We start from the raw sequence: 17,000 nt of genomic DNA on the forward strand, positions 1-17,000 counted from the left end.
AGGCGTACGGCTCTTCTGTCGTGTGCAATTAACCGACAAGAGAGAGATCTTCGCTTTTACCGGTGCTTTTCTACGAGTTTGTAGAATCGGAAATCAATGCAGGAAAAGGCGGCAGGCGTTGTGCATAAGGACGTAAAATTTAAAACTCAAATTATTTTTTAAAAACATGCCTTTATTCTAAAGCTTGTTTGGGGTCCACCAAAATGTAAGGCCCAAATCCACTCCGTCAAAAAGGTCTTACCATTCAATATCCATTTTTTTACAATGGTTCAGACCTATTTGAGATGTAGGTGGGTCACATCACATGGAAAACCTGGGATGGGGACATCCACAGTTAAAACATTCTAGATTGTGTGCAGGTCGCACTATTTTTTTTATATGTCATCCAATCCGTTCATATGATGTGTATCACCAGGACGAACACATATATTCAGAATTAGGACATCCCAAACTGAGGTGGGCCACAAAAAATCATTTTATAGCTATTGGCATGATTTTACATGGTGTGGCCCACATTAATTTGGATGATAATGAATTTTTATCTTCTAATGATAATATTAGGGGACGAGAATGATGGATGGAATGGATTTTATAAACACATCACAGAGAGCCCCAAGCACGCGGCGTAGGCTTAGCTTATTCTACAAATGTTGCAGAGGAAGCCTCTCACATCAGGTTGTAGGGAGAGGATTAGGTGTCACCCGCGTAACACCATAGTCAGTGTTACTCCTATCGTGTGGGCCCACTTTAATGAATATATTTTATATCCATGCCGTCTATCCATTTTAATATTATTTTATGTGGTGAATCCAGAAATTAAACAGATCCAAACTTCAGGTGGACCACACCACTGAAACAAGTTTTGAATGACAATTAAAAACGTTTTTGCGGACCATAAAAGTTTTGTATCAAGATGATATTTATATTTGATATTAATACAGAAATTATTGACATTATCAAAAGGTTGGATGACAAATAAACATTACTGTGGTCCCTAGGTAGTTTTAATGGTGGGCATTTAATCAATACTGTTTCCTTTGGTGTGGTCCACCTATTTTTTTTTTTAGTTTCTCTGTTTTGTAAAATTTACTAAAAGGTGATGTAAAAACGGATGGACGGAGTGGATATACATAAAATCATAAAAGTGGGCCCCACAGTAAGGGTAACCCCCACTAAGGAGTTACCTGGGGTAACACCTAATCCGCTCCCCAGGTTGACAGTAACACCGCTTCCTTTATGCAGTGTACTCAGCTTTTCTCTTCCCTCAAGTGGGGCCCACTTTTCAAAGATCCATGCCACTGGTATGCTGGACCACAGTGGTCAAACCATTACATTAAAATCGTTCGGTACAAGACCCTTTTCAATCTTCAAACCGTTGGACGAAAACGAACGGTTGACAACGATCGAAACTCGACCCGAGAAAGGCCCAACATAGGTGCGGTGAAGATCCTTCATACTGTCAGATTTACTTGAAATAGTCCATCCACGTGGGTCCCATCAAAGAAAATGGTCTAGATTTATAATCAAGTGGCCCCACCAGTGCAAAAACGAGAATAATCCATCGGTCGAGTTAACATGTATAATATATTGAGTTCTTAAGTCCAACCGATGGGATTAAAAGTTAAAGTCCACCACCGAATAACTTCAAGCCTTTCATATGTGTGTTAAATCTAAACCGTCCAATAGGTTCCAATTATCACTAGGACACTTATAAAATAAATAAATCATATATAATGATCAACTGAACCACATTTATATTATATATATATCAATGGTAATAAATTATTTTATATGGTGTGGTCCAATAAATGATTATATAGATCTTATTTTTGCCTAATATGGTCCTTATGTTGGTCAAACTTATTGTAAGGGTTGGATGTAAATTATAATTAATAGAAAAGGCTCAAGTCCAATCAGTTGCACTACATGCTACATTCCACCCAGCACTAATTTCCTGCATTCCACGTATGCGAGACATCCGACATACTTAAAAATTAGATAATTTAAACCGTCCAATAGTTTGAGCCTATCATGAAGATTATCTTGCCCAAACATAATCCATATCTATTCATCAAGCGAAGCATACTTGTATTTTTCTATTTATCAATGGCTATGAATGTTTTCTATGTTATGGCCCACCTGATAAGTAGATAGTGCTTATTTTTTCATTAGATCATCTTCATGGTGGGACCAACCTATTGAAAGGTTTGGATCTTACATAAAATTAATAGGTTGGATGTTACTTTCTGTATAGACCGTACCTTGTTGTCCAACTGGTTGGACGAGAGACCTTCTGATAATAATATAATTCATTTTCATTTAAAGTTCTAAACCCGCTCAAAACCCCTTAATCTCTTCTTATAAATACCCCTTCCTCTCTTACAGCTCCACCTCTTCTTCTCAGTCTCTCATTTCTGTAGAAATCTCTCTCTCTCTCTCTCTCTCTCTCTCTCTCTCTCTCGATTTCTAGGGTTTCGATCTTTCATGAACGTACAGAAACCAGATCGGATCTCTTATGGCGGATTCAAGCACCAACAATGCCGACGCCACGACTCCATCTCCTCACCATCCCGTCTTTACCTCGTCCTCCCCATGCGACGCATCCCGGCCGTCGATTCTGCTGTCATCTGCTTCCTTCAAGGGACGTAGGAAGGGTTCCTCAATCGCACGTGCCGGCACCTCTGACGTTGATGATCTTATGAACCTCCTCCATGGCTCCGACCCCGTCAAGGTCGAGCTCAATCGCCTCGAGAATGAGGTCCGAGGTCGGGATTTCCTCATCTTCTGTTGTATCTCGGCTGTGGATTCGTCGGTTTTTTGCTCGATTTTGCTGGGTTTTGGGGGTTTAGGGCTTGATTGGGGTCTGTTTAGGGTTTTTGAGGTGTTTTGGATTATTTTGATGTGTCTCGGAACTGACATTTTATTTTCTTTCTTATTTTCCCCCCATTTTCGCTGAGGAAAATTTGAGTTATTTATTTATTTATTTATTATTTATTATTATTATCATGTTAGGGCTGATTTGGGTGTTTCCACCACAAAAATCGATAATTCCATGCCAACATGGATAATTTGGCCATTTCAGAGCTTGTGAAAAGCTCTCATGGGATTTTTTTTAATGACAAATTAGCCCGATATGGCGTTGGATATCAATTTTAGGGTTTGGAAATAGCAATCCCCCTACTGAATTGTTCTAATGTGTCAATCGGAGTGAATTTTTATTCCCTTTTTTCATCAATTTTGTGGAGTAAAAGTTCTTTTTTTTTCGCTAAAAATTGATTTTTTGTGCTTTTTTACATGTGGGTTTTTAGGGCACAGTTCTCATTTTTAAATTTCCGTTGTTTAATTTGTGTGAATGCATACCAGTTTTTCCTTCTTGATTGGCATTATCTTGTCTTTATCGGGAGTAATGGTTTTCTAGGGTTCCTGAGTTTTTTTATGGTACTTTGACAATTTGTTCTTAAAAATTATTTCCCTTCTGAAATTAGGGCTTTATGGGTAGCGTTTGAATTGGGTTTAAGGTACAATTGAAATTATCCACCACATATGCGAATTAATAGACAGAAATCAACTTAATTCCCTCATTTTCTTAAATTATTAAAGTGCCCCTCTATATGAGCTTAATTCCTTAAAGTAATGGAAAAATACAAGTTGGAGGGCATTTTGCTCCTATTGGTTTTGTTTTGTTTTTTGTTTTTTGTTTTTTTGTTTTTTTGTCTATTCATGTAAAAGTAAGGGGTTCTGCAAATGTTGCGCTACTGTAGCTTGGATTTTTAAAGTTTTGATTACTTCATCTTTTTTAAAATATTTGATTGATAATATTCAATGGCATCATGGCAGATCATGGAAAAAAAATCGTTTCCTTGCTCAATCAGTTGATATCACCCCCTGGTTTCTTTCAGTGATTAAAGCATTCTGTAAATTGCTCTAGTTCTAATTTACTAGATCAGTGCTGAGGCCAGGTTATTTGAGATTTCCAGTGAATCAAAAGATTTGGAGGGAAATTGTCAGTTGTTAAAAACAATGGCATGTCTCAGTGGTCTGCCTCTTGTGTTGTGCTGATGCCAATTGTCTATTAGTTTCTATGTAATCCAAGGTTGATGGTTTTTGTCTTTGATACTGATTGGATTTTTATTTTTTTCTAATATTGTTTTGCAGATAAAGATAGGGAATTGACAGATGCACAGGCAGAAATCAAAGCATTGAAGTACTCAGAACGCCTTAGAGAAAAAGCAGTCGAAGAGGTGATGTGAATGACATGTGTAACAAGGCCTTTGTTGTTGCTTATGGTGAAAAAACTTTTAGATTTCTGAAACCGATTCAAAAGAATGTTATAATATATGCAATATAGATTAAACCATGATTTGTGCAACTTAAAAGGAATATGAATTCAGTAAGGAAACGAGGCCTCGTTGTCAGGATGTGTGGGTTCCGATATTAGTTTGTTTACCACAATCATCTTGCCACGACCCTCCACAATGATCAATCACGGGTATTCTATTTGAAAAAGAAAATAATGATGGCATTAGGCTCTTTGGTTTCCTCCTTTATGAGCTTTGGAATGCTACATACTCCTGGCTCATATGAATGGCTAACCATTTGGTTGATTTTTGTTCGTCACTTTGTTGGTTGTATTTCTCTGTGGTTAAGGCTGAGTTTGGCTCAGGCCATGAGAAAAATACTTTGCTTTGGGATTCCTACTCTTACTAGAATATCTGATAATTAAGAATCGATACTCATCTGGATATGAAAGAGCTTTTCCTTTCCAGTACAACACAATAGAGCCCCATCTTGCAATTTTTGTAAATTCTACTAAGGGCCTGTTTGGATAGTGGGAAAAGAAAAGGAAATGAATCACTTTTCCTTGTTTGGGACATTTCATTATCCAAACAAGGAAAGAGTTGATCCCACCAAAAAAATCATTATCCAAAAAGTATGATCAATTTCTCAAGCACAAGGTACAAGGTGTTTTCTGGGAGAGGAAAAATGAGGTTTTGACTTGCTATCCAAACAAGACTCCCAAAAATGGAATCCATGGGAATCCATATTTGGATAATCATGTCTCATTTCATTTCTTTCTTTTCCTCTATTCAAATAGGCCCTAAGAGTAGAAATTCGATAATCACAAAAAAAAAAATTCTTTGCTCTTGAAAAGGCCATGAGCCTAACACAAGCTAAGGTTAGGTGCCATAACTGTGGTTACACTGAATTGCTGATTATAGTTTTTTGCATCTACTTTCGAGTATCTTTGTGGCTTTGTTCATTCAGTTGCTGTCTAACCCTTACAATTGGTGACTCTGCCTGTTTGCATATTCTGGTTCCATGTGGATGTGAACGTTACGGATTCTATTTTTCAGTATATGTTATTAATTTTATTTGTTGGAATGTCATCCAGTTAACTGATGAGCTGCAAAAAGTGGATGAAAAGCTCAAGGCCACTGAAGTTCTTCTGGAAAACAGAGTATGATGCATTATTTTATATTCCTAATTGAAAGTTATCTGACATGTCTGGTGGTGGGTAGGTTCTAATCACATTCCTTTGTACATTTTGTAGAATCTCGAGATTAAGAAGATAAATGATGAGAAGAAGGCAGCTCTAGCTGCACAGTTTGCAGCAGAAGCCACGCTTCGAAGAGTTCATGCTGCACAGAAGGACGATGACATGCCTCCAATTGAAGCCATCATCACTCCACTAGAGGCCGAACTAAAGCTGGCTCGGTTGGAGGTATGGTACCTGTAGCACAACCAGTTCTTTGTTGTAGTCGAGAGTCCATTTACTATCGGTCTCTCGTACTCTAGTGCATCTGCCCTTGCATGAGTGTGGAATTATCTTTAGAACTTCATAAAAATTGAGGACATTTTGATCAATTTTGGGATTTTTTTTAATTCATACAGAGTATTCTAGTAGGGGTGCAATAGTGCAACTTGGGCGGTTTGGGCCAGGTTGGGGGTCAGCCTGAGCCTGACCTGATCTCAAGAGGACCCAACCCAAATTCCATTACGAGGTGCCTAAACCCAAACCCAACCTAATGCCTCTATACCCAACCCCACCCAAATGCATGTGATTATTCCCCACCCAACTTAACCTGACCTGAATTTGCTTAACTGAACCTAACCCGATTTGAAATTGGGTTGGGTTTTTCCAACCTGAACCCAACCCACGGAACTTGATAACCTGGCCTGAAGTCAGGTTGTGGTTGACCCAAACCCAAGTTTCAGCCCTCTATTCAACAGCTGTTAGGATGTGTTGAGTTGTGTTCTTATGCATTTGAGAATTGTGGTTTTGTTCTTTTTAGGCAGCAAGGTTACAGGATGATAACAGAGCACTCGATCGCCTCACCAAGTCAAAAGAGGCTGCTTTACTGGAAGCAGAGAGAACCGTTGAGATAGCTTTGGCAAAAGCTTCCATGGTTGATGATTTGCAAAACAAGAACCAAGAGCTAATGAAGCAGATCGAAATATGCCAGGTACATCGTCTAGTTCTTTTTCTATTATTGAACTTTTATATAGTCTGCCATCAACAGTTTTGGGTCTTTGAGGACTCCTTTTGTAAATTACACAAATGATTCAGTGCATTATCAATGTCTTGTTGCTTTCCTGCCTTTCAGGAGGAGAACAAGATTCTGGACAAGTTGCACAGGCAAAAGGTTGCAGAGGTTGAGAAGCTAAGCCAAACTGTACGTGAGCTTGAGGAAGCTGTTCTTTCTGGTGGTGCTGCTGCAAATGCCGTGCGTGATTACCAGCGGAAAGTACAGGAGATGAATGTAGTGTTTCTTACCTTATACTTTTTATTATTATTTGAGTGTCTGATAGACTTGCTGATTCTTCAAAGGTTCGATTTTTAAACTTAAAATGCTTGTGCAGGAGGAGCGGAAAACCCTTGATCGAGAGCTAGCTCGTGCGAAGGTCACTGCAAATCGAGTTGCAGTCGTAGTTGCAAACGAATGGAAAGATGCCAATGACAAAGTAATGCCTGTCAGGCAATGGCTTGAAGATAGAAGATTTCTACAGGCATGTCACAGGTTTCCGTTTTGACGACCTTCTTTACTCCTCTTTTCGATGTAGCGTTTCTCATTAAAGTTTCATGCATTTTTTATAGGGAGAGATGCAGCAGCTTCGAGATAAACTAGCTGTAGCAGAACGTACTGCAAAATCAGAAGCCCAGCTGAAAGTGAGAGAATTCTCCTTTGTAATTCTTTTCCCATGCAATAGTAGTTTAATTTTCAAGCTTCTGCTAAACGGATTGCATCATTTCTTGGGTTGCATGTTTAGGAGAAGTTCCAATTACGGCTCAAAGTTCTGGAAGAAAGGCTAAAAGCATCACCAAATGTCAACAGTCGCACTATTTCAGAGGGAAGAAGCATAAGCAATGGCCGTTCACGCCGCCAGTCTCTTGGCGGGGCAGAAAACTTGCCGAGGTCGTCATCTTCTAATGGCTTTTCATCGAGGAAAACATCGAGTTCACCATTCAGGTCTGCTCCTTCCAACAGTGCCACCGCATTGTTGAAACTTGCCAAGGGTTCGTCGAGATCGTTTGACGGTGGCAGTAGATCATTCGACAGGAATAAGCCCTGCGCAAATGGAGTGGGGCCCAGTGCTTCGCATGGTGAAAGTGATGATGGGATAAAGAACAATGAGACAAATGGTATGTGTAAGGAGACCTCAGAGGGGAAACCAAGTGGAAATAGGAAAGGGGATCCTGAGGACTATGTGCCAGGATTGTTCTATGATATGTTGCAGAAGGAGGTTGTCACTTTAAGAAAAGCTTGCCACGAGAAGGATCAAAGCCTGAAGGACAAGGACGATGCCATTGAGGTTAGTTGTTCTTGCTCTCTATTGAAAGAAATTATGGGACCCTGGTGCATCGGGACGTGAACTGTATTCTAAAGCATGCATATCATACAAGCGGGCGCCATGGTTCAACAATCCAGATTGTTCAAATGGTGGACCCCGCAATAATGTTCCAAACTGTAAGATCCCAACTACCTAACAAAATTTCACTTCCTTTCCCAGACCATTGCTGCATTTTTTTTCCCTCTTACCATCTATTTGTACGCAATCAATTGAAAGTTCAGATTTTTCAATCTGGGAGATTATTCCAGCGTTCCTGGTTCACGGTGGGATGCATAAGATCAACAGCTTCGATTTGTAAACTTTGGGCCCTCTTGGATGGGAACAGCACATCAAGATTGATGCATCGGGACCAATAATTCCTTCTATATTGTATACTTTCAAAACGGAGGTCTCAAGTCCAACCTGTTGGACTTGGACCACAAGTTATGTTCCAACCAGTGGATAACTTCCAACCTATTAAGGGAATGCAACATCCAACCCTTCCAATAGGTTGGCCCCATCACGTGGATCGACTAATGCAAAAATCATTCCCATCTACTCATCAGGTGGGCCGTACAATAGAAAACAATTATAGCCATTGATAAATAGCAAAATACAAGTGTGCTCTACTTAATGAGTGTATTTGGCTGATTTTTGCAAAAGGTAATCCTGATGGTGGGTCCAACCAATTGGACAGATTGGATGTTGCTCACACATGAAAGGTTGGAAGTTATCTGTTAGGTGGACCGTAATGGTGGCCAAACCAGTTGGACTTGGGACCTTTGAAATTTGAGTGATTCATTTCTACTTTTAAATCTGACACCATTTCTAATTGTGATGTTAACTTGAATTTTGATTAGATGTTAGCGAAGAAAGTCGACACTTTGAATAAAGCCATGGAGGTTGAGGCAAAGAAGATGCGGAGGGAAGTAGCTGTCATGGAAAAGGAAGTGGCCGCGATGCGCGTTGACAAGGTGCATGAGTTGAGGGCACGTCGTCTCACAGCTTCCAAAGGCCCTGTAAATGGTTCTCAGTTACTTTCTGGAAGGTAATGTTGTCTGCCTTTATCACAAATTGAATTTACAGGGTCCTGAGCCTCAACAAATGTACAGTTTGCTGAGGCTCCCAATCAAAGTACATTTCTGGACCGATCTTGGATAATTTTGGGTATTGTCCATCCTCTGTGTGGCCCGTCGGTTGAATGATCTGATTGCTATAGGTGTGTTTGGTTGCACCAAACTTGGTGATATTTCATGATTAATCAGACGAATTTGGTGCAAAAATCATGATGTTTGGTGCAACCAAACACACCATAAATCATGGGCACCACACCACGTATGAGGAATTGTGGGTCTTTGCAGAGTGTAAATTTGCTGGGGCTCAGGACCACGAAATCTTCTTTTTCTTTCTTTTTTGGTGCTATTGTGTGGTCCACATCTTCAAATGAATATGGCATGATACTGTGGGCTTCAGCCTACCGAAAAACGGATGTTTGCTAATCCTACGTGACCGCACACTGGTGAACAAGGAGTGGAGTTGCTCATTTTGGTGGTCCCCACCACAGATGTGGCCTAGTCCAAAAATCAGATTGATTGAAGGACAATCTTGAGTGCTAGCTTGTACATTCTGCAACCGTTGGGTTGGTTCCTTTTTATAGTATTTAAAATAAATATTTTTTTAAAAAAGAACTCCATTTCTTTCCTCTACTAAGCAGTCCGGGCATCCTGTTTTCGGATCACATCACATCCATGTGGGGCCCACCTGTTCACGTGTGCAGCATGCAGAGACTGAGCACCCCAGCTGATAAGAAAATATGGCTTGAGTTTTGGTTCTCATCGTTTTCTTAGGGAGTGGACCTAAGCAGTGGTCCAAACAAGATAACACCATGGCCACCCTCAATCAATTTGGAAAATCCCACCAAAGCAGTGGTCCAAATAAAGATAACATCATGACCACCCTCAGTCAATTTGGAAAATCCCACCAAACTAGAAATTTAGAGTATACGGAACCTAGAAAAGAGACCAACATTCCCACCCCGTTCACCACGCCATCCTGCACGTACTGATATTGGTATGCTCTACCAACCAACACAAGGGAAGAAACAGAACATTCGGCCCCCCGCTATTTTCTGCCGCCCTTCAGACTCTGTCCAAAATGAGCCCTTTTTTCGTGATCCACAGAAAACGGCTTTCTGTTAGCCGCTTCCACCTTCTATTGGTTGTTGCTTTTTTAAGCTGACAAAGAAAAGAACAAAACATCGTTTTCTTTTTGTGCTTCTTTTTCACCTGTGTTTTTTACTGTTGAGTAACCACTAACCAAGTCATGCTTTTCCAAGATCAAGTTACAACAAAAGAGAGAAACGGAAAGATTGTCATCTACCCCTGGGTGGTTACTTGAGAAATAAGATCAGTATCATTCTTGGGGTGTGATTTGTAGGAATCATCAGGTCATAAATGCGTTGATCCATCTCCACCCTAGATGGGAGATTCCCCAGTGATATTCCTTATTTGAATATATCCCAACCCTTGGATCAATGGCTATAAATGGATGGTCATTTAAGCAAAGGACTACAATGAGGGCTAGAAAGTAGACCCAAGATTGAATAGTCATTTTAGATAGTGAAACCATAGATTAAGAACCCGACGAACCTGGATGTTGGGTCGGGTGGACTCAAAAGACTCATTCGACTCAATATTTAATAATTAAACTACAAAGAATATTTGTATAATAAAATAGGTCTTGTTCCCTAGATATGGAGCCCATGGTTGGTCTATCTAAGCCATTGATCTGACGACCCCATCATGTATCCTAGCCAAATTGGAAGATCCTGGCCATCTAATATTTGGTCTTTCCTTCATTGAATGTGATTTGTTTGGCCTTTCTACCGTGTATTTGTATGCCAGCAATGGGAATGGGACCTCCATGATGGAGGCGTCAGATCATTGGCTTGGATAGTCCAGCCACGGTCCCCACATCTACAAAACTAAGTTCCAAACAGGGAACTTCCTGTTAGGTACTTGACCCATAAAAATATATATGAATAGCATTAGCATAGAAATCTGCTGACTAAACACAACTACATTGCATGGCTTGACACAGCTGTCAGCATGCAGGCTCGACAAGTCGGAACACAGTCAAGCTCGCAGTAGGCTTGATTTCCCATTGAGTCGTGCCATGGAGTTCTAGAACTATGATAGAAGCTAGAGAAATGTAACGTGAAAAAAAATAATTAAAAAATCTAATGATTTGAACTTAATGCAGGAACGTACGGAATCGATGATGATCAGTTGTTTCAATTAGTAGGGTTTATCAATATATGGACGGGATTGTTTCAAGGTTGGCACGGGTAAATGCGTCGGGTTGCATCTTGTCTTTCGTCTCTCGGTTTTCTTGTTTTGGGGGTGTCATTTCCGAAGGACGCCATTACCGGCGGGCCAGCCCAAATGTAAAGATCTAACGCTGTGTATGTATGGCTATTATCATGGTTGTGTATATTTTTTTTCCTTTTGTAATAATAAGTTTGGGGTAGTTCCGATTCTTGCATTCTCCGGTTCATTGCAATCTTAAACCGTGGGGCCCACACTTGGTGGGTTCATGTCTAGATATATAGTTCGATGATTGGAGCCGCCCATGCAGTGGTTCCTGCCGTAAAAAGATCAGTAAGAAATTCAAGCTGAAGTAATGGTTTTTGGACTTGGATTTGTGTTGCTGCTGAATGGGTCAGCGATGCGTGTGGAAAAATGAAAATAGATTTAGGGCCTGTTTGGATTTGTGGACAAATATTTTGAGAAATTGTTTTTCTCGGAAACAGTATGAAGTGGTGGGAAAGAAAAGCCGTTTTCCCGATTGAGTGTTTTTCATTTTCTTAATAAAATTCTTCACTTCCAAATTTGTTGGTTGGGAGAAAGAAGAAAAAAAAATAATTAACTTGGAAACAGATGACACGTGCATTGAAGATGGATTGTGGAATGTGTCAGTGTCACATCGTTACACGTGAGACATTGGCACGTGTGCGGTTACTTGAAAATGGAAGGCGGCACATGTTGAACATGTGATCTGGTCTGTCGGCATGTGTGGTGTGCTTAAAAATGGACGGCGGTACTAGTGAAGCATGGTGGTATGATGGCACGTGTGGGGTATTGAAGATGAAGGTGGCACATGTTGCACATGTGATATACTGGAGCATGGACTACTTTTAGATGGTTGTGTATAGCATCTGTACGGTGCTTTAAAATGGTGGTGATTAATCATTAATGTGCCAGAAAGGTTTTGGATCAAGCTCATATTTGTTTTATGCGTTCACGCAGGTTTATGTGACCTTATCAACAGGTTGGGTGGTAAATAAACATTAGGAAAACAGGTTGGTCGGAAGATTTTTAATGGTAGGACGTTCAATCACCACTGTTCCTATAATATGGTCCACCTGAGATTTGGATCTTCTTAAAATTTTTCGACTTATGCCCTAAAATGATATATCAAAATGGATGGACGGCATGATATGGAATACATACATCAATGTGGGGCCACGGTAAGGATCGCACCTAATCTGCTCCCTAAGATTCATGTTAACACGTGGGCATAAGAGGATGATCAGTAGGACATGTTGCACATCACAGTAGGGCATAAGAAGATGATCGGTGGCACGTGTTGCACTTCAGAGGGGCGTAAGAAGATGATCAGTGGCACGTGGTGGATGTAAAGGCTTAAAAGATGGATGAGGGCTGGGGCGCATGGCACATTGACACGTGTGAGGCATTTAAAGATGGACAGTTACACATGGCTATGGCACATGTGACTGTCATGTGGGTACTTTTATAAAGAGACTTTTCCTATTCAACGAATTCATACGGGCCTTGTCCTAATTAGGGGTGTCAAAGGACCTGGCTTGGGCCTGTAAAATTAAAATTTTGAATAGGCCCGGCCTGAAATAGTTTAAAATTCGGGCCAAGACCAACACCGGGCTAGGCCCGTTGACAGCCCTAGCCCTAGCTGGGAAAAACCTAGGAATGTGACTCACTTAGATAATAGCAGGAGCGGATTAAGTGAGACCCCGGATCCACTGAGATGACCCTTGACTGTGGGGCCCAACGTGATGTATCTGACTAAATCCATGCCGTCCATCCTTATTGGAAGCTCTTTTTAGGGTATGATCCAAAAGATGAAGCAGATCCAAATCGCAGATGGACCATAGTACAGGAAACAGTGATAATTGACCGTTAAAAACTTCTTGTGGGCCACGAAAGCTTTGGATCGACACGATATTTCTGCGGTCTCTTCATCTAGGACTTTGTGACCTTATCAATAGGTTGGATGGAAAACAAACATTCCAGTGGAATCCATTAAGTTTTTAATGGTGGGGATTCAATCACGACTGTTTCCTGTTGTGTGGTCCACCTAAGATTTGACTCGGCTTCATTTTATGGATCATAGCCTAAATTGAGCTTTCAAAATGGTTGGATGGCGTGGATTTACGTCACATACATCACTGTGAGCCCCACAGTCAGGGGTCCCTACCACCTCGGTGGATACCGGGTCTCACCTAATCCGCTCCCGATAATAATCCCCCATTGCCCATTCAGGTATGCAGCAGGCTTGAAATTTCATTGGGAGTGCATTCTGTGACGGTGAGTTTGATGAATGGTTCAGATTTTTTGACACGTGGTACATGCACACGCGTGCCAGAGGCTGCTTGTCAATCAACAACTCTATCTGCATTTAAAAAGAAATGGATGAGAGCATTGAAAATAATAATAATAAAAGGAAAAAAAGAAAAAGAGTCACCATACACCTTGATTACTGGGCTATTGCTCATTCAAAATGGTGCCTGAATCATCACCATCCATCTATGCGAGTGGGCCCAAAATAGGCCACATGGCGAAATGATTTCTTGTTATATGGTCTTTTGGGGCAGTCACTAGCATTTTCAATGAACCGCCGTACCTGAGCTTGTTTGCTTGGGCCGTTCTAGTTGACTTTTAGTCCTACCAAATAATTGGCCACTGCCAAGCCGAGATGGACCAGGCTTTGGTACGGCCCCCAGCAGGACCAATAGGGTCTGTTCTAGCTAGGTTTATGACTCATCCGAATAGACTTGGATGCGGCTGTCGATTCTGCCCTAACTTAAGGTTTTGTAGTAAAAAGCATTCTGGTATTGTTACTTGTTAGCTTGTAATAACTTCTTATACACTACTAGTGCACTTATTTCAATTCTAACGATCTTGATTTTTAGCATTTTAATTATTTTATAATAATTTTTAAAATAATATTAAAAAATCATATAACTCGACTCGGCTTGAGTAACTCGCTCGACCCAACTCGATCCCAGCTCGACTCAGCTCCAACCAGCGAACCAAGGTGAGCTAGAGGGGTAAGCTCGAAGACTGAGATGAGCTAAGCTCAAGCTTGGGTCATAGTGAGGTCGAGCTGAGCTGAACTTGGCCTAGCTTTACTCAAACTCAACTCGTGTTCAGCTGTACTTTTCCGAATCCACTCGGATGCGGCTGTCGATTCTAACTTGGGTGAGTCCTGACTCAATTTAGGGCTGAACAAGTCATTCAGTCAATCTGGGTGACTGAGTCTTTCAACCATGGTCTCTAGGTTCATTGCTGTGCAGTTACAAGACGTGCGATGGCACACTACCTTTAAGTGAGGCACCTGTAAACTCTTTACAACTAATAAAACTTACAGGCATCTAAATGATCTATTTTTGGGAACGAGTGGGACCCATTTCTTTAAAGATGCGACCTTAAGATGTTCGGCCCCTTGTTTTGATGCCTATAAAAGTTACAAACAACTTACACGTTAACCTGAATTTTAGGTTTACGTGTCTTATAGGTAAGTGAAATCACTCTCTTTTTTTTTTTCAGGATCTCAAATGCACTAAAAAGCTAAAAGTGACTTACAACTTGTAACTTATTACTTAAATTTACATCTAATAAAACTTACAAGTATCTAAATGATACACTACCGTGCTTCATACACGGTCATCTCCTTTCCCTTCTTGTCCTAATATGATTAGCCCTTTAAATTAATCAACATCCATTTGGGAACAAGTGGGACCCACTTTGGAGATGATCATTAAACACATTGAGATGCATCCTTGACCGCAAATCCAATCGGGTCACACATGTTTCCTAAGATCCAATGTATTATAAATAAAAAATAATTTTAAAAATTTTAAAAAAATTTTAAAAAAGAAAAAGAAAAAAAAAAAGAGGTGATATCACTAACTTGGTCCTTCATCCATCCATCTCAATACTTGCGGCTCAAAATTGTTGATCTGATGGCCATGAACCTTCTATCTCTTACTTGGCTTACAGATCAATGTGCCAAATACCATTTATTTATTTTATTTATTTTTTTTACACACGCACACACACCCCACACACTCACGCTGGTGGAATTTCACCACCGATGGGTACTCGAACCCTTGACCGGGAGTTGAAACTCCCCAGAGTCTACCACCTGGGCAAGAGTAAGGACCCAAATACCATTATAAAAAAAAAATACATGGATAAACATATGGAACACTCATTCACAAAAGGAACGGTTATGATGGATCCAAAACTAACCCAACCAACAGTTCTTGCCTACTATATCTTTGTTAGAGAGATTGTGGCCACCACCAATAAAAGTGGGACCATAAACTAAGATTTGATGAGCACGAAATTTATGAATTTAGCAATAATTTAAACTGATGAGTTCATGAATTATGTATTAATGCGATTGGTTAACCTTAATTGCTAAATTCAATAGTTGGATGGTTAAGATCTTCATTGGTTGGATGGTTATGATCATCATTGATTGGACGGCTAGAATTGGACTGTCCATTTTCTATTCATTGGAATGGTTATGAGCATCATAAGTGAGCTTTTAGTGGAATAATTGGAGTTGGGTCTCATATCATAGATAATCCAAATCAATGACTAGGCCTGTTCTAGTATAATCAATATGGACCATCCAATTTCATGGCCAAGATTGGTTCTTAGGATCAACCGCTCAAATTGATTTTTGAGATGGATGGCAATGAAAGCTGAGCTGCTCATGGTTGGGGCTCCAAACATATATATGGATGGTCCTCACATGAGGCGCGGTTTGGACAATTACTAGATTTCTTAATAATAATAATAATAATAATAATATATACACCATCCATTTTCTTAGGTGGGACACATGATGGGTGGGTTAGATTAATGCTAAGACTATTACAATGTATTTAATTTTGATGACCATTAATTGGACGAATCATCTATGCGAGCATCCCGTACGGCTGCAATATCCTAACCATCCGTCACAAGGGTAACACTGTAGTTTCTCAATTCCAAGAATCAGGTCATTCCAATAGTCAGGTGGGCTACAATTAACTGAACCAATGTGTGTGGTTGTGAAGAAATCAGCCAAAGTCTCGGAACCCTTCACTTGTTTCTAATATCATGGTGCACCGTCTAAATGGACCCCACCTTTACCTTTTTGGAAGTAACATCGACACAGTGGGGTCCACCAGATGGATGGCAGGGATATTTCACCTATTTGCTAAGTTGGCATATGTGGTGGCATGTGTAGTACCTGACTTGTATGAGCACGTGGTACATGCACACGAGTACCAGAGGCTGCCCGTCAATCAACAACTCTATCTGCAATTAAAAAGAAACGGATGAGAGCATTAAAAAGAAAGAGAAGAAAAGTCACCATACACCTTGAGTACTGGGCTATAGCCCATTCAAAATAGTGCCTGAATCATCATCATCTATCTATGCAAGTGGTAGACTCTTACACCAGTGGTAGACTCTGAGGAGTTTCAACGCCTGGTTGAGGGTTCGAGTACCCATAGGTGGTGAAATCCCACCATGGCGTGAGTGTGTGCAAAAAAAAATAATAATAAATAAATAAAAATAAATAAATCTATGCAAGTGAGCCCAATATAGGCCACATGGCTTCGGACCATCTATGGTCTTTAGGGGTGGTCACTAGCATTTTCAATGAACCGCCGTACCTGAGATTGTTTGCGGGGCTGTTCTAGTTGTTTTTTAGTCCTACCAAATAATGTGCCTGAGCTTGTTTGCTTGGGCTGTTCTGGTTGGCTTTTAGTCCTACCAAATAGCAGGCCAGTGCCAGGCCTAGATGGACCAGGCTTTGGTATGGAACCCAGCCGGACCAATAGGGTCTGTTCT

General features: G+C 40.5%; 1 protein-coding gene across 1 annotated transcript; it reads left to right on the top strand.

The window, feature by feature from the left end:
* The first annotated feature begins 2,377 nt into the window (after window positions 1–2,377).
* LOC131226746 (microtubule-associated protein 70-2-like) lies at window positions 2,378–11,373 on the top strand. The gene is made up of 11 exons (XM_058222441.1): window positions 2,378–2,765; window positions 4,156–4,241; window positions 5,393–5,458; window positions 5,552–5,722; window positions 6,294–6,464; window positions 6,606–6,761; window positions 6,862–7,008; window positions 7,097–7,168; window positions 7,270–7,812; window positions 8,691–8,878; window positions 11,092–11,373. The coding sequence occupies exons 1-11, from the start codon at window positions 2,516–2,518 to the stop codon at window positions 11,108–11,110; spliced, it is 1,869 nt and encodes a 622-aa protein (XP_058078424.1). The 5' UTR covers window positions 2,378–2,515; the 3' UTR covers window positions 11,111–11,373.
* Window positions 11,374–17,000: the final 5,627 nt, after the last annotated feature.

This window comes from Magnolia sinica, chromosome 15 (assembly GCF_029962835.1).
Source record: "Magnolia sinica isolate HGM2019 chromosome 15, MsV1, whole genome shotgun sequence".
NCBI classification, from domain to species: Eukaryota; Viridiplantae; Streptophyta; class Magnoliopsida; order Magnoliales; family Magnoliaceae; genus Magnolia; species Magnolia sinica.

What these genes read in the sequence shown, in the direction of transcription:
- LOC131226746 (XM_058222441.1), top strand. Translation starts at nt 2,516, where the DNA reads ATGGCGGATTCAAGCACCAACAATGCCGACGCCACGACTCCATCTCCT. An exon ending in TAAAGCTGGCTCGGTTGGAG is followed by an intron (nt 5,723 to 6,293) that starts GTATGGTACCTG and finishes TGTTCTTTTTAG; the next exon opens with GCAGCAAGGTTACAGGATGA. An exon ending in AGCAGATCGAAATATGCCAG is followed by an intron (nt 6,465 to 6,605) that starts GTACATCGTCTA and finishes CCTGCCTTTCAG; the next exon opens with GAGGAGAACAAGATTCTGGA.